Source organism: Leptomonas pyrrhocoris (genome assembly GCF_001293395.1).
Source record: "Leptomonas pyrrhocoris isolate H10 chromosome Unknown, whole genome shotgun sequence".
NCBI classification, from domain to species: Eukaryota; Euglenozoa; class Kinetoplastea; order Trypanosomatida; family Trypanosomatidae; genus Leptomonas; species Leptomonas pyrrhocoris.
Window position 1 is genome coordinate 527,334 of NW_015438361.1, and position 19,143 is coordinate 546,476.

The 19,143-nt window shown below is 56.4% G+C and overlaps 7 protein-coding genes across 14 annotated transcripts; all 7 read right to left on the reverse strand.

Annotated features, from left to right (window-relative positions):
- Positions 1–116: 116 nt before the first annotated feature.
- Positions 117–817, reverse strand: ABB37_03303 (unspecified product; the record flags this gene model as incomplete). 2 transcript variants are annotated; one of them, XM_015800607.1, is made up of 1 exon in its annotated part: positions 117–817. In XM_015800607.1, the coding sequence occupies exon 1, from the start codon at positions 672–674 to the stop codon at positions 117–119; it is 558 nt and encodes a 185-aa protein (XP_015660614.1). In that variant the 5' UTR covers positions 675–817. The 2 variants fall into 2 exon arrangements, with proteins under 2 accessions (XP_015660614.1, XP_015660613.1); XM_015800606.1 differs by having other exon boundaries at positions 117–808.
- Positions 818–1,802: 985 nt separating this feature from the next.
- Positions 1,803–3,771, reverse strand: ABB37_03304 (hypothetical protein; the record flags this gene model as incomplete). Its single annotated transcript, XM_015800608.1, has 1 exon — positions 1,803–3,771. The coding sequence occupies exon 1, from the start codon at positions 3,714–3,716 to the stop codon at positions 1,803–1,805; it is 1,914 nt and encodes a 637-aa protein (XP_015660615.1). The 5' UTR covers positions 3,717–3,771.
- Positions 3,772–4,796: 1,025 nt separating this feature from the next.
- Positions 4,797–5,594, reverse strand: ABB37_03305 (putative mitochondrial hypothetical protein; the record flags this gene model as incomplete). 2 transcript variants are annotated; one of them, XM_015800610.1, is made up of 1 exon in its annotated part: positions 4,797–5,594. In XM_015800610.1, exon 1 carries the CDS (start codon positions 5,490–5,492, stop codon positions 4,797–4,799), a length of 696 nt encoding a protein of 231 aa, XP_015660617.1. In that variant the 5' UTR covers positions 5,493–5,594. The 2 variants fall into 2 exon arrangements, with proteins under 2 accessions (XP_015660617.1, XP_015660616.1); XM_015800609.1 differs by having other exon boundaries at positions 4,797–5,566.
- A 408-nt stretch (positions 5,595–6,002) lies between these two features.
- On the reverse strand, positions 6,003–8,049 carry ABB37_03306 (hypothetical protein; the record flags this gene model as incomplete). The annotated part of the gene is made up of 1 exon (XM_015800611.1): positions 6,003–8,049. Exon 1 carries the CDS (start codon positions 8,010–8,012, stop codon positions 6,003–6,005), a length of 2,010 nt encoding a protein of 669 aa, XP_015660618.1. The 5' UTR covers positions 8,013–8,049.
- A 590-nt stretch (positions 8,050–8,639) lies between these two features.
- Positions 8,640–14,415, reverse strand: ABB37_03307 (ATP-dependent RNA helicase-like protein; the record flags this gene model as incomplete). 2 transcript variants are annotated; one of them, XM_015800613.1, is made up of 1 exon in its annotated part: positions 8,640–14,415. In XM_015800613.1, the coding sequence occupies exon 1, from the start codon at positions 13,458–13,460 to the stop codon at positions 8,640–8,642; it is 4,821 nt and encodes a 1,606-aa protein (XP_015660620.1). In that variant the 5' UTR covers positions 13,461–14,415. The 2 variants fall into 2 exon arrangements, with proteins under 2 accessions (XP_015660620.1, XP_015660619.1); XM_015800612.1 differs by having other exon boundaries at positions 8,640–14,412.
- A 750-nt stretch (positions 14,416–15,165) lies between these two features.
- Positions 15,166–16,013, reverse strand: ABB37_03308 (hypothetical protein; the record flags this gene model as incomplete). Of its 3 annotated transcripts, none has more annotated exons than XM_015800616.1 (1): positions 15,166–16,013. In XM_015800616.1, the coding sequence occupies exon 1, from the start codon at positions 15,973–15,975 to the stop codon at positions 15,166–15,168; it is 810 nt and encodes a 269-aa protein (XP_015660623.1). In that variant the 5' UTR covers positions 15,976–16,013. The 3 variants fall into 3 exon arrangements, with proteins under 3 accessions (XP_015660623.1, XP_015660622.1, XP_015660621.1); XM_015800615.1 differs by having other exon boundaries at positions 15,166–16,008; XM_015800614.1 differs by having other exon boundaries at positions 15,166–16,001.
- A 476-nt stretch (positions 16,014–16,489) lies between these two features.
- On the reverse strand, positions 16,490–18,638 carry ABB37_03309 (hypothetical protein; the record flags this gene model as incomplete). Of its 3 annotated transcripts, none has more annotated exons than XM_015800619.1 (1): positions 16,490–18,638. In XM_015800619.1, exon 1 carries the CDS (start codon positions 18,158–18,160, stop codon positions 16,490–16,492), a length of 1,671 nt encoding a protein of 556 aa, XP_015660626.1. In that variant the 5' UTR covers positions 18,161–18,638. The 3 variants fall into 3 exon arrangements, with proteins under 3 accessions (XP_015660626.1, XP_015660625.1, XP_015660624.1); XM_015800618.1 differs by having other exon boundaries at positions 16,490–18,290; XM_015800617.1 differs by having other exon boundaries at positions 16,490–18,179.
- Positions 18,639–19,143: the final 505 nt, after the last annotated feature.

A 19,143-nucleotide genomic window follows, 5' to 3' on the forward strand; every position in this document is an offset into this window, starting at 1 on the left:
ATGACGGAAAAAGAAAAAGAGCTCATGCGTCGTACCTCATTTCTAGATTTCCCAAAAATGCTTTCCCCGCAACTTGAGAAAAAAAGCAAACTCCAAGGAAGAGATAGAAAGGCAGTTTAGTTGTCGCGATCAAAGCGCGAGCGCGACAGGGCGGAGCGGCGTCCACGGCTGCGCTGCCGGTCGTTGCGCTCCGCATCGGAGATGCGGCCGCGGCGCGGGCCCGACTTGGCACCGCGACGGCCGCGGTCATCACGGCGATCGTCACGGCGGTCGTCACGGTTGCGGGCGCCTCCGCGGGTGGGAGGACGGGAGCCATCGCGGCCTACGAGGCGGCGGCGGTTGCCTCCGTCCACTGCGCTGCCGCCGCGACGGCGTCCGCCATCCGTGCGGAAGCGACGGCGGCCACCCTCGACGCGGCCACCATTGTTGTTGGGGTTGCGGTTGCTCTCACCACCACGGCGAGAGCCGCCGTCGCCGCCGCTGCGGTTGCGTCCGTTCCTGCCGTTGCTGCCGCCGGTGTTGCTGCCGCCGGTTTTGCTGCGGCTGTTGCTCTTCTCGCCGCTGTTCTTGGCGCCGCTGCCCTCGGTGCGGTTGCCACGGCGACGACGGTGGAGCTCCTTGTCGATCTTCTGCTCCTTGATGATCTCAGACAGCGGGCGGTCAGCGATTTCCATGATGATGATGAAAAAAGAAGTGGGGGAAGAAAAACAGTTGAACTTACAACAGCTTGGGTTTTCTTTAGCTTGAAAGAGGGAGAGAGCACAAGTAAACTCGAAGAAGTGGTCGCAACACACCGCAGGTAGAGCTCTAGATGCACTAGCGAGAAGAAGATTTCACAAAGGGAGAGAAGGAGAGGAAGTACGCACGATGGCCGAAGTAGCGTGGAGGGAGAAAAAAATAATAGAAGAAGAAGCGTTTCGCTCTCTTGCTGACCAACATACTGCATTGTGCATCAGTGACAAAGACTTCCACGGCGTTTCCAGAGAGACAATTGATCGGTTCACCACTCTGCGAGCAAGCCCGTGCAGACCAGGGCAGGGGGGGGGGGGAAGGTGGATCGCAGAGAACCCTCAACAACATTTCTCCACTTACCAAACACACACCCATATTCTTACCACCCCCAACTCCCCTCAAGAGGGCGGCGATTGCGTACGTGGAGTGCGTCGTACAAGCACTGCTGACACTTTCTCCCACCTCCTTTTTCTTTCCTCTGTTTTTTTCTCTCCTTTTCGGAACGGATGACAACAACAACAGCAAAAAAAGAAGACGCAAACATGAAAGTACTCGAAAGAAAAGCAAGAACGAATGCCGACGCAAAAGGGAAAGGGAAACGAAAGAAAAATAGTAATAAAGCGAGATACCAACAAAGAGTAACCGCAAAAAACTCGTCGATGGCTTGACCCGTCCTGTCAATCTTCTTTCGCAACGAAAGAAGAAGACGCTCGGAAGGAGTTGCAGACAGCACGCAGTCAAAACTACCGTTCCCATTTTGTTGTTGCTGCTGTTTGCCTGACGAGTCGTGCCCTGCAGCGGAGCAACAGCAGCCATTCTAGCGCCTGGTAAGGGAAACAACGCAAAAAGAAAAGCTCGGAGTACCACTTTGTTGACGATGACTTCACAAACTACGCGGTTCACAGCAACGTGTGGGTGTGCGCAAAGCAGACTAGAACTATGATGAAGAAAACAAGGAAAGAGACGAAAAGGCAGATCACATCAAACGCCAAAAAACACTTATTTCTCCAACGAAGCAGCAAGGTAAGCAACATCGCGTATAAGAGAGGTGAGGTTCCATCCACATCTTTCTAGTTCAGCTTCAACACCGCCTCGCAGATCTCGCACTTGTGGTTGCCGTAGCGCTGCTTGTACGTACACGCAGGGCAGTGTACCATCACGTTTCGATTCGGATCTGGGCTTGCACCAGCACCAGTTGCACACCCGCTAAAAGCGTGTTGTGGTTGTGGCTGGTGCTGCTGCGGATCGATATGTCCTCCTGGAAGCTGCGTGTACAGTGGCTGGGCATGCAGTTCCGTTGACCGCGAAGGTGTGTTGGACCAGAGATCACCGCCGAAGTGGTGAGGGGGTCGTCGTTGTGGCGGTGGTGTTTGCTGGAGGGAGGGGGGGGCCGCGTTGGGCCCGGGGAGTGGGGGATTGGCCCCTACGGCGGTCTGCCTGTCCGTGGCATGCGAGTACGCCGGCTCGGATACCGTATTGGTCTGCTCCGAGGGCGGGTTGCGCTGCGAGGTAGCCGCAGGAGGGGCAGGCATGGTGACCGGCACTGCGCCGTAGTTGTGTGTCGGCAGAGCAGCTGGAGGAGCCCCCGCCTCTCGGGGAGAAGGCATCGTACCGGATTGGCTGTTGCTGCGATCGCGGTGGAAGCCCTCCATCGCCAGCTGCTGCAACTGCTTCATCAGAGACGCGTTTTCGTCCTTGATGCGCTTCAGCTCCCGGCGCAGCGCGCGCTCCCGCTCCTCGGCCTCCATGTCCTTCACTAACAGCATCGTGCGGTTCTCCTGATCCTGCTCCTCTTGATAGTCTAGCATTTCTTGGAGCAACAACTCGATGTCCTTCTTGTTCACCTCCGAGCCGGAGAGCAGCTCCGCCACTCGACGCTGCATGCTATGGCGGGCTTCGTTGCGGCGGGTGCGTATGTCGACGCGTTCCTTCATAACTGTGACCTCGTGGTTGGACATGCCCTTCGACTTCATCATGTCCTCGCTTTCTTGCTGGATGAGCGCCATCCGAGAGAGCAAAGACGTGTTCTGCTCTACCTGCTCGCGCAGACGCCGCTGAATGCCCTCTGTTGCGTTCTGCACGGCCTTCTCCACGTGTGCCTTCACCTCGGGGCAGTACAAATCCACAAGTTTGCAGGCGTTGGCCACAGCGGAGGAGGCGACTGCTTGCTGCTGCTGCTGCTGCAGCCTGCGCTGAAGGTCCGCCTGAGTCTCCCTCAACTGGGAGCACTCCGTCCGCAGCATCTCCATTCTGGCCTGCAGCTCGACAACCTGCCGTTGCGAGCTCGCCTCCCGCTCCCGACACGCCGCCATGTCCTGCTCCTGCGAGGTCATGCGCTGGCCCTTCACCGCTGACTTGGTGGCTGCGTCTGCTTTCAGTGCCAGCAACTCCGACTGCGCCGCCGTCAAGTCTTTCTGCAGGCCCGCCGCCTCTTCTTCTGAGGCGCGCCGAAGCGTCTCCACTTCTGTGCTGAGCTGCGCCACCTGTTCCCGCAGCGCGTTCGCTTCAGCCGCTTGTGTGTTCTGCTGGGCGGTGTCCGCAGAGGCCGCCGTCAGCTGCGTGCGCGCTTCTTTCAACTCCGTCTCCGAGTGATTCAGCAGCCCCGTGAGCTCCGCAATGCGTGCGTCTTTCTCCCGCGTCAGATCCTTCATTCCTGCTAACTCCGTCCGCTGGGTTCGAATCTGCGTCAGCAGCTCGTGCAGCGATTCGTCAATGTTCGAGAAGCGGTCGTCGGAGGACGTGTAGCGCTCCAGCTGCGCCGTCTTCTCGTCCAGCTGCACCTGAAGCTTTGCCCCCTCACTGCGCAGGTTCTCGTTTTCGTGGCGCAGATTCTCCAGCTTGAGCAAGCCGGTGCTCTGCAACTTCTCCTGCAGCGTCTCGATCTGGATTTTGAGGGACTCATTCTCGTAGATTACCTGCGACATCCGCGCGACATCGCTCTCGTCCCGGTTGAGGATCGAATTGGTAGGCGTGGGAAAGGACATGGTAAGGAGGAGGTGCTTTTCCACAGTTCGGAATAATAATAAAGGTTAGATGTACTTGAATTCCCATGCGAAACAAACACAGTTCATCGCGGGGCAAGAGCAACGGAGAAGGAAACGAGTAGGAAAGGAAAGTATAAACGAGATAATCAGGTGAAGCACGTTACACTGCTCACGAGCGGAGAAGCGATGCACACGTGTGTGTGTGTGTGTGCGACATACGGATATGTATACAAGAGCAGCTTCCGGGAAAGCGAACAACTGTGTATTCGTCACCATCAGAAGAAACAGCCATCGCCGTTGCTCCGTTGCCACCAACTTTCCTCCTTGAAGTTCTCGATCGCCGCACGCAAAAAAAAAAAGAGGTGGAGAAAAACATCCACTTTCAAAGATGCAGAGCAGCAGCGGTGGAAGTGCAATTTGCCCCGTTTCGTCTAGTGGAAATGCTTCATAATTTTCACCTTCCGGTGTTGATCCTTCACTCACTCTCATTCCGAAAAGAGAAAGGAAAGATGTTGCAAAGGGGGAGCAGAAAGTCCAAACAATATATGTAGCACCACTGAAAAGACGGAAAGAGAGCTTTCGGGAAGTACCACGAAAGCACGCACGGCAACAACAACACGACAGGCAAATAACGGTGAATGATGTGGACATATATATATAATAATAATAAAGAGCCGAAAACGTTCACATCGCAGCCATTCATTAGAGCCCCGATAAACAATACGCACGACGTAAACGGGTTCTGTAAAGCGCTGAACACAACAGGGAAACAAAACGCAGCAGCTTGATACATTGGAGAGATTATACATACGTATATATATATCCGATTGTTTGAAAAAAGAGAAGGCTATTCTCCGGAGACACAACAAACAATCAGGGAGAAGAAAGGAGAAGACAGCCACAGGTGTCACTGTTTTTCTTTTTTCGACTTTTGCGGTTAGCCTTTGCAGCTTCTCAGCCACCACTCCGATGCCCGACGCTTACGGGGGTGTAATCGCTGACTCTATCGTAGGGAAGCGCAACCAGTAAGGCTCTTCTCCTACTTTACCGCGAAGGGCGCTCCCAGTAGCGAAAACCCCTTCATTGGGAAGTCATCGCTGCTTCGCTAAAGGCGCTTAAACTGCTTTCCCCACCCTCCGCTGTGCGTCCTATGCTGCCTCCGGCTGGTGACAGCACCGCGTTCTCCTCTGCGGGCGAGGGGGCTGCGTTCGTGAAATCAGTGGACACGTAACCACGGAACAAGTTATCTGGCAGCGGTCGCGTGGACGGGCAGGTCACGGCAGGCCCCCGTCGTGGCATCAGCGAGCCAGTCGGCTTCTCGTACCCGTCACACCACCAACAGCCCTGAAACAGCATGCCATAAAGGATGCCGACGATGCAGATGCCAAAAACAAGGCATATCAGAGTCAAGCAGGCAATCATCCAGCCTGGACAGCAGCCGCACACACCGATGTTACGCCCCCACGGATCGAGACTCCTTTTGCACGTCGTGGAGAGGTCGCAGTTGCAGCGGTACTGCGCAGGAGCCGTGTCCGCGCAGAAATACTGGCCGTCCGTGAAGTAGGATTCGCCTCCGCTGTCAAAGAGGAACTTGTTGACGCCGTAGTTGAAGAGGTCGGACAGCTCTGCACAGGTCCGGGTCTTTGCGGCAGCCTCGGCTAGCAGAACGCCGCCAAAGCCGAGAATGCGGTTCGGTGAGAAGGGAAGAACGGCAAAACTGACTACCAAAAGAAGTGCCGCCGTCACGCCAGAATAACGAGAAGCACGCGATCGCATCCCTTCTTCTTCCTTTCGCGTGTGTGTGTCTGAGAGCAGAAGTGTGGATGCTAGAGTGTGCAATTCAAGAGAGCTACAGCAGTAATACCAACAAGAAAGATCTCGTGAAAGCGGCAAGAAAAAAAAAGGGAAAAAGGGAAAGAGGGGGAGAGAAAGTAGCGAGTCTGTTTCAGTACCGAAGTGGAGTGCACTTACCTCAGTGAACGCGTTCTCCACCGACGAGTAAAACAGGAGGGGAGATACTTGTTAGTACGCCGCCGTGCGGTACAACGTAGTAAAATCTCACCCTGTGTGCAAGAAGCCCACGTTTTCTACAAGAGAGTCAGTGTCACTGCCCGTAATGTCTTTTTGTAATGCTCCAGCCGTTCTTCTTCTCTTTTTTTACTTCCATGATTTTCGCCTTTCCGGACTAGTAAAGCTGCCACACGTCTTCTCGTCTGCATTCCTTCTCCTCTCGATGGGAGTCGGGGCACAACAAAGTGGCACATACACATACACACACACGCAAGATCATAGTTGCGTCCTCAAGTCCTCCAGCGTGCCGGCACCTTCAACACCATCGTGCAATCGGCCAGCAAACGCACCCGTGAGCGTCTCTCTCGCAGCAGCTACATCAGCAGCGTGCACATTGCCGGAGAGGTGTCCACCACGGTGCCAACGCAAGGCAGCGCTTCGATTTACCACCGTCACCGTAAGCTGCCACACCACCGTACTCACCGATGGTGCCTCTCTTGTGAACGTTGAGAAGGCTTGTGTAGCGCTGTTGTCTCCGGTGTCCTGTAGTGAGAGGAGGCGGTAGGTCAGCTCTGACCTCCACTCATGCTGCGGTGAGCGGCGCACTTCAGTAAGGTGTGGTAAGCAGGTAACACAGATCGCCACGGAGGAAACGCTGTGGGCAGCTTCGGGTGCCGAACTCGATGCTGCGAGTTTCGCAGTGAGCGCTTTGACTACCGTTTCGTGTACAGTCAAGCACCAGCAGTGATGGACGAGGAAGGAGAGAAAAAGAAACGCATTCGTTTTCAAGAACGCCCTGTGCGCGCCTCGGCGACTCTCCTCCGTCGTGGCATCCTTCGACGACGCCGGCAACGTCGCAGCTGCATTCGCATCTCCACCAGGCGCACCCAAGTTTGTGGATAGAGTCGCAGGAAAGGTGAAGAGACGACGAAGCACCCCGCGTGTCAGCCACTCGCTCTCGTCATCGTACACTGTAGTGTCCGCAGCGCTCCGCACCACTTCCGCAGCCTGGTGCGCCGTGCCGCGAGTAGACTCGTGTAAGGTGTGAAATGCTTCCTCGGTCATCGCAGAATACCTCAGCGGAAACGATGAAGAGGTTGAAGACGGACCAGATAATCGAGTGCAGCACATTGCACCTGGCAGTATCGCTTGTACCGCTGCTGCCGCCCCTACAGGTCCAGCTGTCTCTGCGCAAGGCTCAGCCCGCCTGTGTTTTTTTCCCGCAGTTGCGTCGCCATCGCCGGGGGCGCAGCTGCAGTGTGGTGTAACGTTGTAGAGCACCGCCGCCTCCTCCGCAAGAGGGAAGTCAAGCACCTGAGCTTCCTGCAGTGGCGACGGGTGCTTCGAACCGGCAAGTCTATCTGCCACCACCTGCGGCAGAACAGAAAAGACCAGCGCATCTCGTAAAACCGCACTCTCGACTCTTGTGAGCAAGGATGGATTTCGATGCACTGCGCGCACCCACGCAGGCAGCGGCTCCCCTCGGTAGTGCGCCAGCGCAAATTGGGCGGCGGATTGCTGCCGGGCGGCCTGCATCGTGAGCACCATCTGCGCCACCGCCCGCATCACCACAGCGGAGGGAAAGAAGGATATCAACGACGGCTTTGAAGCCTGGGGTAGAGGTGGAGTGGTGGTTTTGCCTTCTCGCACAGTTGCGTCAACCGCAGCGCGCGGCTCCTGCACGACCGGGCCGTCCGCTACGCTTTCGCCGCTGTGGCGGTGCTTTGCAGAGGACTTGTTCACCGGGTAATCGGACTGAAACGTGGACGTTGCCAAGCCGGTGCCACTCGGCACCAGTTGTCTTGAAAACCGAGTCTGTACCGACGAGGAAGAAGGTGCTGTGGAGGACACGGGCCACAACGATAACGACGCCTGACTCCGTTGCAGCAGCTGCAGCTGTTGCCGTTCCTCTTCTGCTTTTCCGGCTTCCTCAAACCAGCGAATCGAGGGAAAGGGTGGGAAAGGAGGGGCAACCGTAGACAGGTGCGGTGCCGCGTCCTGACCGCCGTCCGCGTTGATCATGACGGACGACTCGTCAGGAAAGTTGTGTGCCGGAATCTGTACTGTTGGTTGCTGCAACGGGGACGGCGTGTGAAACCGCAGCTGCTCCGCGCCACGGGTGTATACGCTTTGCTCGGAGAGAAACGCATGGCTGTGCGGTTGACTGCCAATATGGTAGAGGAGATCACACTGCGTGGAGAGCGAGACATAAGGAGACGCTGCGGCCGAACTCAGCACTGCGGCTTGACCTGCGCTTCGATCGGTCAGCTTCTGCGGCGACTGCATTGTACGCCAGTACAGTTTCTTTATCCTTTCAAATTGCTGGACAGAGTAGTGTACACACAAAAAAAAAACCAAACAGGGGCCAATAAAGCGGGAAAGAACGAGATGCAGGAAAGGCGCCGGTACGAGTGCAAACATATATATACGCACAGGAGAAGAAAAGACAGCCCCAAAAGGGTAAGACGCCGCCGCCTCCATTTACACGGCCTTGCGTGCTGCCTATCGTATCGTTTCTTCCACCATGGTGGAGCGCTTTCCGCCCCTTTGAGGGAGCGGCCACCCGCAGCTGGGCACATCTCGCCTCTTCTTTTTTTTTGTCCTGTCCATCGCGCATTGTCGCAATAGCTTCGTCGTTCGCCGTGCCAAGTACTGTTATTTACGCATTAGCGGGAAGTAAGAACAAGAACTAACGAGAAGCCGCAAATCTAGAGCAAAGGGTCCTCGCTGAGCTTCTGGGCGGCAGAGGAAAAAAAACACAAAGCAAAAACAAGACTGGAATCATCGCCGTTAAGAAAAGAATGGATAACTCCCTGCTCTCTGTCAAACCAAAGGTCGCGAGTTATTCCACCGTTGCCTTCAAAAACATCAATAACAAGTGTGAACCGGACGTATTACCTCCTCCGTTCACTTCTAGAAGACTACGCCTTCCTCCTCTTCCTCCTCTAGACCAGAATCGTCAGACGCGTCAGCGCCATCGTCCACGCCCAGAATCGCGAACCCGTTTGCGCTCGCTGTGTCAGCGCCGCGAGAGTTGTGTCGCACAAGCGCAAGCGGATCCACAATTGAACCGGTATCCACAAGCCGCGACGCCCGCGTGGCAGCTGACGTCTCGTCGCTTGACTGTTCTGTTTCATCCTCCGTTGCGGTGGCGGAAAGCTCCAGCACTGGTGCCTTCAACACCGCCTGACACATCTCCGTCACGCTGCGCAAGGCGGTGTTGTTCTGTTCATCCCTCGGGTGGTGATACTTGTCGCGCAGGCACGTGTACAGGGCTTGCCGCAGCTCCGTGACAATGCGGTACGTCGCGTTGTCAATGTGCACCGCAATCCAGCCGTCAATGATGCAGAGCGACAGATCGGAATAGTACTGCACCGTCGACTCCGATGCTCCAAAGAGCAGCAGCGCCCACAGACTGACGGAGGACAGCGTCGTAAGAAACTCCTGACGCGACTCCCGCACGCTGAAGACGTCCTGGAACACGTAAAACATGGCGGGGGCCGTTGCGGACGGTGGAGACGACGACGGCGATCCGCCTCCTGCTCCGCCGCCTGCATCCTTGCTGAGCTCCGAAAGCAACTCGGTGCAGTTCGGTTTGGCCTGCTCCCGCGGTCCACCGACGCGCCGGCACGCACTTTCCTTCGAGGGTTTGATGCTCGTGAAGTGCTTCGTGCGCAGCTCCACTTTTTCCGCCTGTCTTTTCCGCCGCAGCGACGATCCGGCGTTGAGGGGAGGCGGGCGGAGCACCGCCACGTTGGGGAACAGCGCCGCACACACGCACGCCTTCACGAGTGCCACGTCGCAGCTGTTGCACGACTGCTGGCTTGTGTCGACACAGAGTTCACCCGTGTAGCACCGCGTGGGCTCCGCAGCGGTCGTTGATGCGGCCCCTGGATTGATTGGATTGCGCGCCGGCATCGTTGCGCCCGTTTCCTCTGCTGCGGTCACATCGCCACTATCTAACAGGACATCATCATCGTCATCCTCTTCCAGGTCGACATCGGTGCCTCCAACGCCCCCCAGCACAGCGGTGTGCGCACCCCCTGCGCCGTACAACACATCTTGCTCTGAAATGAGACCAGCGTGCAGCAAGATGTCGCGGTATTGCGCCTTGTACTTCGAAATGATGCGGATGTTGCCCAGTTGCAGGAGATTGAAGCGGGCAAAGTCGTCCCTCTCGCCATTGGCGCAGTACGCATTGAACGCGTTCAGAAAGCTGATGTGGTCACTCTGTGAGCTGCGCGCGAAAAGGTACCGCTTCTTGCGCGCCGCCGCCGCCTGCTCGCGACTCGTCACGTACGGCGAGACATCGGCGCAGGCAGCCACCGTCAACACCGAGTCGAGGCACCGCAGCACGGCACCCACGATGATCATCTTGCCAATGCGCGGATCGCACGGCAGCTTAGCCAAATACTCGCCCAATGGTGTAAGTTGATCCGCTTCATCGACAGCCCCGATATCGCGCAGCAGCCGCATGGACACCTCCACGTTGGTCGGTGACGGCGGCTCCAGGAAAGTTTGCAGCGTCTCCCTTGGGTGTGCGTAGCCCAGCGAAAGCAGCTTTAGTAGGATCTGTGTCAGCGGAACACGATGAATGTCGGCCTCCGGAAACGCCGGTAACGCATCCCATAAACTTTTGGTATAGAGGCGGTAGCACACGCCATGCTGCGTGCGTCCGGCGCGTCCTTTACGCTGCGTCCCATTTGCCTGACTGGCGTACCCGAGCGTCAGCTGGGTGGAAAAGACAGGCGAGGGGGTGGTCGCTCCCTTCAACGCGCCGGGGCTATCTGTGCTGGTCGGATTTGGATTCGAATTTAGCGGCACAAACAGAGATGTGTTTGGCGAAGGACGCCCCGCCCACGTCGTCGTCTTGATGAGGCCGGTGTCGATCACCACCGCGGCGTCGTCAATTGTGATGCCGCTCTCGGCGATGTTCGTGGCGAGGACGACTTTCACCATCCCCGCCGGCGCCGGTACGAAGCACTCCCGCTGCTTCGCGCTGTCCACCGTGGAATGCAGAAGAATGAGATGAAAGCGCATGTTAAAGGAGGTGATCGCGTACGGTCCGCCGTAGTGCTCGATGGCCGCCTTGGCCGACACCATTTCCTTCCAGCCGGGGAGGAATACGAGAATAGACTTGCCGGTCGTTTGATTTTGGAGGTCCACCTGCACAGCTCGGTGGACAAGGTATGCGATGAGGTTGTAGTCTGTCTTTGGCGGCTTGCGCATTAGTGCCCGCGGTGAAGTAATGTGCTGGTTTGCCTGCTCTCCCTTTTCTGGATCTTGCGCCAGAGGAACAATGTCGAAGTTAGGCGAGTAGAAGCGTACCGACGCCGCCTCCACAGCGATGTCCTCCAAGTAACGCACCGACACCGGATACACGGCGCCTTCGACCTGGATCACGGGAGTGTCCTCGCCAAAGTACTTCGCAAACATTTCCGACTGCATCGTTGCGCTCATCAGCACCACACGAAGACGCGGATTGCGTGTAAGAAGTCCCTTCACAAGGGCCAAAACAACGTCACAGTTGATGTCACGCTCGTGTACCTCGTCGATGATGAGGTGCGAGACGTGCTCCAGTTCGGGGTGCGTGGAGAAAATCTGTAGCAGCACGCCGGTGGTGCAGATGGTGATGTGCCTCCCCGGTCGCGCGTCGAGCCGCACGGCGTACCCGACGTCCTTGCCGACGACACTCAGTCGCTCATGGGCAATGCGTTCTGCCACGCTGAAGCTGCTGAGGCGGCGAGGCTGGGTGACAAGGATGTTGCAGCTGCCCCCGCGGCCCTGCTCAATTTCGTGGTCCAGAAGGTACTGCGGCACCTGCGTTGTTTTACCGCACCCGGTCGTGCCGCAGACCACCGTGACGCGGTGATGCTGTACGGCATCGAGGACTTGTTGCCGCACCTGCGCCATCGCCAAGGTTGACCGGCGGGGGTGGAACTTTACAAGGTAGGTTGGGTGTTGACGAAGGGAGAGGAGGGCGTCCAGCATTTGGGCGTTGTAAAAGGGGTCGGTGGCAAAGGCCCGCTCACTGATCCGCACCAGCGCCTGCTCTTCTCGAATGAAATTTCTGCTGTCGTCCTCTTCCATCTCCACCTCGTCGGGTGCACGAGCTCCAGTGCGCTTCGTTTCTTTCGCAGCAAGCTGGCGCTGCGCAACAGGCTGCAGCTGCTGTCGCAGTCGCTCGACAAGGGCACGCGGCAACGCGGCGGATGGGATGAGCTCCGGGGTGATGGCGGGGTAGGTGTCTATGAAGGACTGGAGGGTCTGCAGCCGCGTGTCGTAGAGCAGCAGTTCCGTGACGCCGCCATCCATGGCGCTCCTCTGTGCCTCAAAACGATTCACCCCCTTCCCTGAGCACGTGATGTCTCCCAGCGTTAGCTGACAGTGATACAAAACAGTGCCATTGGTGGTCGTCTCCCGTGTAAAGGTTGTTGTGGGAGACAACTCGTTGTTGTCAAACAGTAAGTTGAAGAAGCGCAACAGCTTCCCGTGTGAGGGCCGCAGATGCTGAAGAACGGCGTCGAGCGTGGCACCGGGCAGGGTGGCATCCTCGCCGACCTCCTCCTTCTTGCCTTTGTTACTTCTTTTTGGCAACGCACCCCTTGCGCCGCCGGCAGCCGGTACCGCAAGAGGCGACCCCTGTGGAAGGCCTTCCGCCTCCTGCTGGAGAAGCTGCAGGATGCACAGCGCGTGCCCGGCGCACTCGCGCCTCGCGTCTTTGCTGCTCTTCGCTACGCCTGTCGCCGTCAGCCCCGTCGTCGGGTCCAGCTTCAGCGTCGCCACGAACACCTTCGACGCGAGGTGCGCCGTACGGATCAGCCGCGACCCATCGCTCATGCTCTCGTTGAGTTCGCCCAGCACCTGTGGGTGGCAGAATTGCTGCCGATGGCGCCGCATCAGCACCGCCGCACGATCGGCGATCGGGTGACCGCTGAGAGGGATTTGCCCCCGCGCCAGCACGTCCGCCCGCGCCTTGTCGGCGGTGTCGTGCACGTACCTCTCGCTCGCGTCCACGTAGGCGTCCCAGGAGTGGAAGTCGCGCTCCTTCGGTGCGGCCGCCACGCCGGTCACTTTCTTCTCCTCCAACGGAGGCGGCCACGACGTGGACGATGGAGGAGGAGTTGGTTCTACGCTGGGCTCCTCTGTGGTGTCGACACTCGCAAAGAAGTCGAGCAGGTTTTCAGCGTGCATGAAGCACAGGGCACGGGCGATCTTTGCCTTGGTGGATTGTCCAATGGCAAGTACGTCCTGCGAGACTCCTGGAATGCGCAATGGCAGGACACACCGCTTGAGAGTGGAGTGCGGCACGTTGAACAGCTCCGCTTCAGGGACGCGAAGAACGCAGTCAGGGTTGGCACGCCGCTGGTCGCTCTTCAACATGACCAGCACCCGACCCTCCGCATTGATGTCCACCGTCAATGCCGAGACCGCGCACACGTTGGAGAGGTCTCCGCCGGGTACGTTGATGCTGTTGCGTGTCCGCGGGACAGAAATCGTATTTGGAGGAGCTTGTTTTTTGGTCTTTTGTCGCTGCTGCTGCTGCAAATTCTGTCCTGCCCGAATAGGCGGTGGGTCACTGTTGTTGACACGTATGAAGCGCTGCGCGGCTACGCCGTGAATTGACTGCACACCACGATGATCGCGTCCCTTTCCGCCACCTGGCTGAGCATTACCATCATATCCGTCGTTTTCATTTACTGCCTCAAACTTATCTCTACAAGAGAAGACCATTTTCAGTGGTGGTGTTGACTCGGCATCTCCGTCTGGTGAGGCTCCGCTCGGGACCCTGCTCGTCGCCGACTTGGGAGGCATAGGAAATGCACGGTATGGAGAGTCTGCACTTCCTCTACGAAGAGTGACGTGACGGGCCGTGCGGTGGGGTCTCGTAGGCCGTGGAGGGTCTCCGCTTACCGTTGAAGTGGTACTTGCGTTCCTCGAATCACGAAGGTCAGGTGAGGAGGCTGCGAAAGAAGACACCGCGCCGTCACTGCGGTGAGCGTTCACGATTTTTTGACTCTGGTAAACTGGGGCGGCACGCGACTCAGAGAAATCACCTGTGTGCAAGCGGCGAACACCACCGAGGCACAGACATCTTTTGTCTGACGTGGACCGAACTTCTGCTGCTGCGCCGCCCCCGGTGTAGGAGTAGCCTGTACGGTGCTGCAGACAACACAGCGCGGCTCTATCGTGTGCGCCGAACAGCCGTCGACTGGCTATGAAGGGGACACTGCAGGTGCAATTCCGAAGTGTACCTGAAGGAGCAGGAAAAGAGCTGTGCAACGACGCTCGATGAAAGCGGCGCATGAGCGAAAGCCGCAGAAAACAAACACGGTGGGTGAGGAAAAAGGCAAACACAGAAACATGAACTCAGCACACTTCCTCCGCGGCTGTTGTTAATAATATATAGAGAGAGAGAAGATAAAGAGCGAATAATTCTGTGAAGAGAAAAGCAGGTGGGGAAGTAATAAGAAACAAAAAGATGTGTAGTACGCTCTTCTCAGCACTGCAATTCGCCTTAAAACAGCTGACTTAGAAAAAAGCAAAGAAAACAGCAGCAAAGATGGTGATGATTAACACTTACCAGGGCACTCACACGTATTGGGTGTGACAGTTACTACCTACGAAGATGGGAGTGCGCTTGGTACCAAAAGCGGAAAAAAACAACAGGTGGGTGACTCCGCTCTGCTTGGGTTTTCCCACAGTTAGGATCGCGGCGGTTGACGTAGCCAGGTGAAAGACGTTTGCGAAGGGCGCACGTTGCAAAGAGAAAAGAGGAAAAAAAGGAAAGACAAAGCGATAGAGAGGGGGGAAGCGGAGGGAAATGAGAACGAGAAAAAAGAAGCGTGTTGTAACACAACATCTGCGCACGTGCAAGAAGAAGACGAATGGGAAATGAGCACGGGAAGCTGTGTTCATCTTCATCGGACAATCCTGTGAGTACAGCCACCTTTGGGGGGAGTGGGGGGGGGGGGGGGTAAGGTGGCTGAGCGAGTGAGCGCCACGACGCGAAGAGAAGAGCGGTAGACACAGCAACATTGCTTTCGAAGCACCGTTTCATTTGCCAGAAAAAAAACGAAAAAGAAAGGCACACGAAATCCATTAAAGTGGACGGGAGGCGGCCGACCTTCCCTTCGCCAGCAACACTACCTTTCCCTCTTCTTTTAATAACTGCACGGTTCTTTTCACACTTCAAGATGTCAGCCGATCCATGTGAGAACACGACAAGACACGAGAGAGAAGTCTCTCTCTAAAAAAAAAAAGGTTGCATCATATATCCCAGCAACTACAAAAGCCAACAAATGGAAGCGGAAAGCTTGCTTCGTTTCTGCAGCTTCCTTCTAACACACGCGGGATAAGACACAACAATGTGCGCCAAACCTCGCACATATATGAGTCAAGCGAGGAGGGGAGAAAGAGGGATGTCTGGGCGTCGCCTTTACTCATGTTGAGAGGCGTATTCCTTGTCCCTTTGACGCAGCTCTTCCAATTTGTCATCCCCTGACAGGAGCCTCCACCGCTGCTCCCGCACCGCTTGCACGCGACTGCCAATCATCTTCAACGGCTTCTCCACGTACGTCCAATCCGGGTTGATGATGTAGCGGTAGTATAAGTAGGCGCACGTGGCGAAGGTGGTGAAGACCATGAGAAATATTTTTACGTTGCGCAGCCGCTCCGCGCTCATCGTGTGGTAGAGTGTGCTGCGCTGTGAGTAGAGCCCCACGGAAATCGTATCGAAGGTGTGCACGTTACTGTTCTGTTCGTAGTACATGCCACGGTCCTCCTGGTCTTTGAGGACACGCGCTTGATTCTGCTCCACGCGCAGCATGCTGAGCTCGTGCTGTCGCTTGAGTTCAAAGATGACTTTGTCACGCGAGATGATTTCTTGTATGATGGCTTCACGTGCGGCCCGTCGCTTTGCGGCTGCGGCTTCCGAGTCGAGCGGCGGCTCCTGAGGGTCGACGCCGCTGGCTGTCGCAGTGCCCTCTGCCTCTTTTGGACTGGCGGGGTCCTCTTTTTTCTCTTTTGCCGCCGCATTGTTGTCCTGCACATCTTCGGTAGAAGAAGACGCGTATCGGCGCGGCTCCGAAACATCACGGCTACAAACGCTTGTGTTCCGTTTAAAGAAAGGGCTTCTGGCCCTGCCTCCGCTGAAAAGGCACCCGGCGGAAGTTCGATAGGAGGAGCAGCTGCATGCGACACCTCGCCGCCGCAGTGCATGCGCTTGAACACGTAGCGCCTGCATCATCAAACAGGAGTGGATAAAGCAAAATCTAATCTCTTCTCTTTTTGGAAGATTGGGTCAAAGAGAGGAGAATCGGAGAAAAGGGAAAATACGCGCTGATTAATAAGCGCAACAACAACAACAGCGCCTGTATTCAGAAAAAACAGGCACTCTAGCGTGCAGCGCTGCAAATGAAAGAACAAGGTAGTCGTTCACCGACCCGTACATCTAACTCCTGTTTCGTTCTTACTACTGTTTGAAACAGATTTTTCCCACTTGCGGCAATGAAAAAAACCTCTCGTTTGTTTGTTTCTCCCCTCCCTGATCCCCGCTCCGATGTGGAGTGTAACTGTGCCGAAAGAGATGAGCGACGGAGCTTGTAAGTAATTCACACGCGGGCGGATGCACATCGCATACATCAAGGCAGAAAAAAATAGTGCCAAAATACAAATGCTCAAGCCGAATGCAGAAAGACTGTTTTCCCTTTCGTGTTTTTCTTTTTGGTGTCTGTTCTTTTATGATCAACATCGCAAGGGCGTTACATCCACGACTGCACCACCTGGCCATCCGTCATCGCTTCCACTCGACGGACAAAGCCGGAGACACGCAGGAGCGCTGGCGTCTGCTTTGCCGAAGGACGCCCACCACTGTCGCCGCTGGGTTGGAGATTGCTCGTTGTGCTGGGCACCGCCGCCCGCAGCTCTTGCGACCTCAAGTAACAGCGCACATTGCCGTACTCCTCGTTCACCGGACACACCTGTTGGAAGGCACGCCACCGCTTTCCGGCGTCACGTGCGACGGCGGACGGAGCGGGATGGCTGCCTTCAACAGAGGGAGCTGCGCTCTCAACGGACGCGCATGTCTCCATCGCCCGTAGGACGAGTTCCAGGGTGGCAAAGTCCTCCACGCCGCGACGAAACACAAAGGGGATGCCTCCCACGTTTTCATCATCGCCTGCACTTGCACCTGCACCGGTGGTGATCGCAGTGGTGATGCTGCCGTTCAGCACCAACCGCGCCACGCGGCGCTCGAACTGCGCCAATTGGGCAGCGTTGATGAGAGGTGACGCTGCCGTCTCCTCCAGTGAGCCGTTCGCAGGCCTTAACGTCGCTGCACCGCCGACCGCACCGGGAGAGAGAAACGCCTGCCACTGCTGCAGCTGCGCCTCTTGCTGACGGAGCGAATCCTCTTGCAGGCCCAGCTTACACTCGCACAACCGCTTTGTTTCCTCCAGCGCCTCAATTTCGGTGCGCAGTTTCGCACAAAGCTGTGCTGACGTGGATCCTTTGGCCGCGGCAAACGACCCTTCCGCGACACCGTCACCACGCCCACACTCCATCGTCCGTTGCTGCTTGAGCCAGTACGGCAGAGTGGCACCAGATGCGTCCGTTGCGGCGGTCTGCGCTCCGCCAGTTGCGATGGTGCGATCCACGTCCACGTTCTGCGCGTACACGTCCTCGGCACGCACCCGCAGTCGCTCCTCCATGCGGGCGATCTCCTTTTCATAGAATTCCTCCTCGGCATGCCGCGCGTGTGCCTGCTGTTCTACAGCGCGGCGCAGCTCATCCCGCGAAACAGAGACGTTGGCGATGGGGATGCGACGGCGCAGGGCGGCATCAGCCCACAGCGTGTGGCCCTGTTGCTCCACAATGACGTTCATGCGCACAGAGACGCGGCAGAGCACGCCGAGCGCTTTGAGATCGCAAAACGCAAAGCAACGCAGCATGAGCTGAGGCGGCAGCTGCAAGAAGCGCGAAGGGCCACCTCCTGTCCTCCTGCGCGAGGGAGGAAGAGGTGAGGAAACGGAGGACAGAGCCGCAGCTGCCTTGGGGGAAGCGTCCACAGTCACCTTAGCTTGATTGGTAGAAGAAACTGCATTTTGGTGTGCGGAGCTGGTGGCGCGGCTGCTACTGTCGTTTTTGCGAATAGGTTTCGTTCTGGAAAACACTGCCGGAGAGGGAGAGTCGGCGGGGGCGGAGGACGTGGCTGCGTCGTCGTCAAGCCCTGCAAAGGCCGCTCCCAGTTCCCGCAGCGCCGCCTTCAGATCGCTCGAATCGTGGTAAGTGTTCAGTCGAATGGATGCGAACCCGGCATTCGATCCTCCCGCCGCCGCGCCATTTGCGGTTGAGGAGCGCAGCACAGTAGTGCTCCTCAGCGGCGGCGTGGTTTTGTCGCTGGGAGACGCCGGAGACGTTGTATTTTCATTCATTTTCGTTTACTTCCTCTTCTGTGTTGTATCAGGTGAAGTTGATGCCCAAGGAAGAGATGGAGAAGGAGAAAGGGGCAGGTTGGTGCAAAGAGTAATAAGCCAGAGCGATGGCAAAGCCACTTTTCTTCGCTGCTCCCATAACCGGAGAACACAGAATAAGAAGGATAGGAAGTCAAGAGTCGAAGTGATTGCACGGCATTTAGGGAAATACATAACTAGCGAGTACCTGGCATCAATGTCCCCATCAAGGCTACTCATTGTTTCTTCACTATCTAGTATCTGCCCCAATTCCGTTCTTCTTTATCTGTCGTGTTTGTCGTCGGACTTTTTCTCAGAGAGTATCGCTTTACGAAGTGCAAGGAAAACAAAAATCATGGATCTTTTTAAGGATCCCATGGGTCCCTGTCGTGGGAGGGACCGGGGGTGGGCGGGTGGATTTCAGCGAAAAACCGGAGTTTCTCTCGATGCTGAAAACAACTGTGCCAGGCAAACCAGAATACGGAAGAACCAGGATTCAGGAGGTAATAGAAAAGGAGAAGATAGTTTAGAGCATTACCCTAAATGACCGAGATCCGCCAATCTCTCCGCTGCCAATCACATTCAACTCATTTTTTCCGTCCCTTCCATTCCCCTCGCAGGCTCACAGAAAAAAAACACCCTCGACGCACAGTTCTAGGTTCTACGAGAAGTAGACAAGGAAAAAGGTGAGAGGTAAGCAAACGTTGTCCTTCTTACGCCAAACTCAACTCCCAGCATTCGGGCCCTGTTATATGTCCAACAATACACGATCTTACAGTTGCTTTGGATTTTTTTTTAGACACACACACACACAATCTCGCCGGAGTTGTGCGCTTCATAAAAGTGCCGATTAGGCAAAAACGTCCTATTCACACATTGAATGAAAAGGGGCTACATGAAGCGCAGCTACACACATACATGAACAGATCGGTGTGGGCAGACGCAGGCATGTACAGACACAGTTT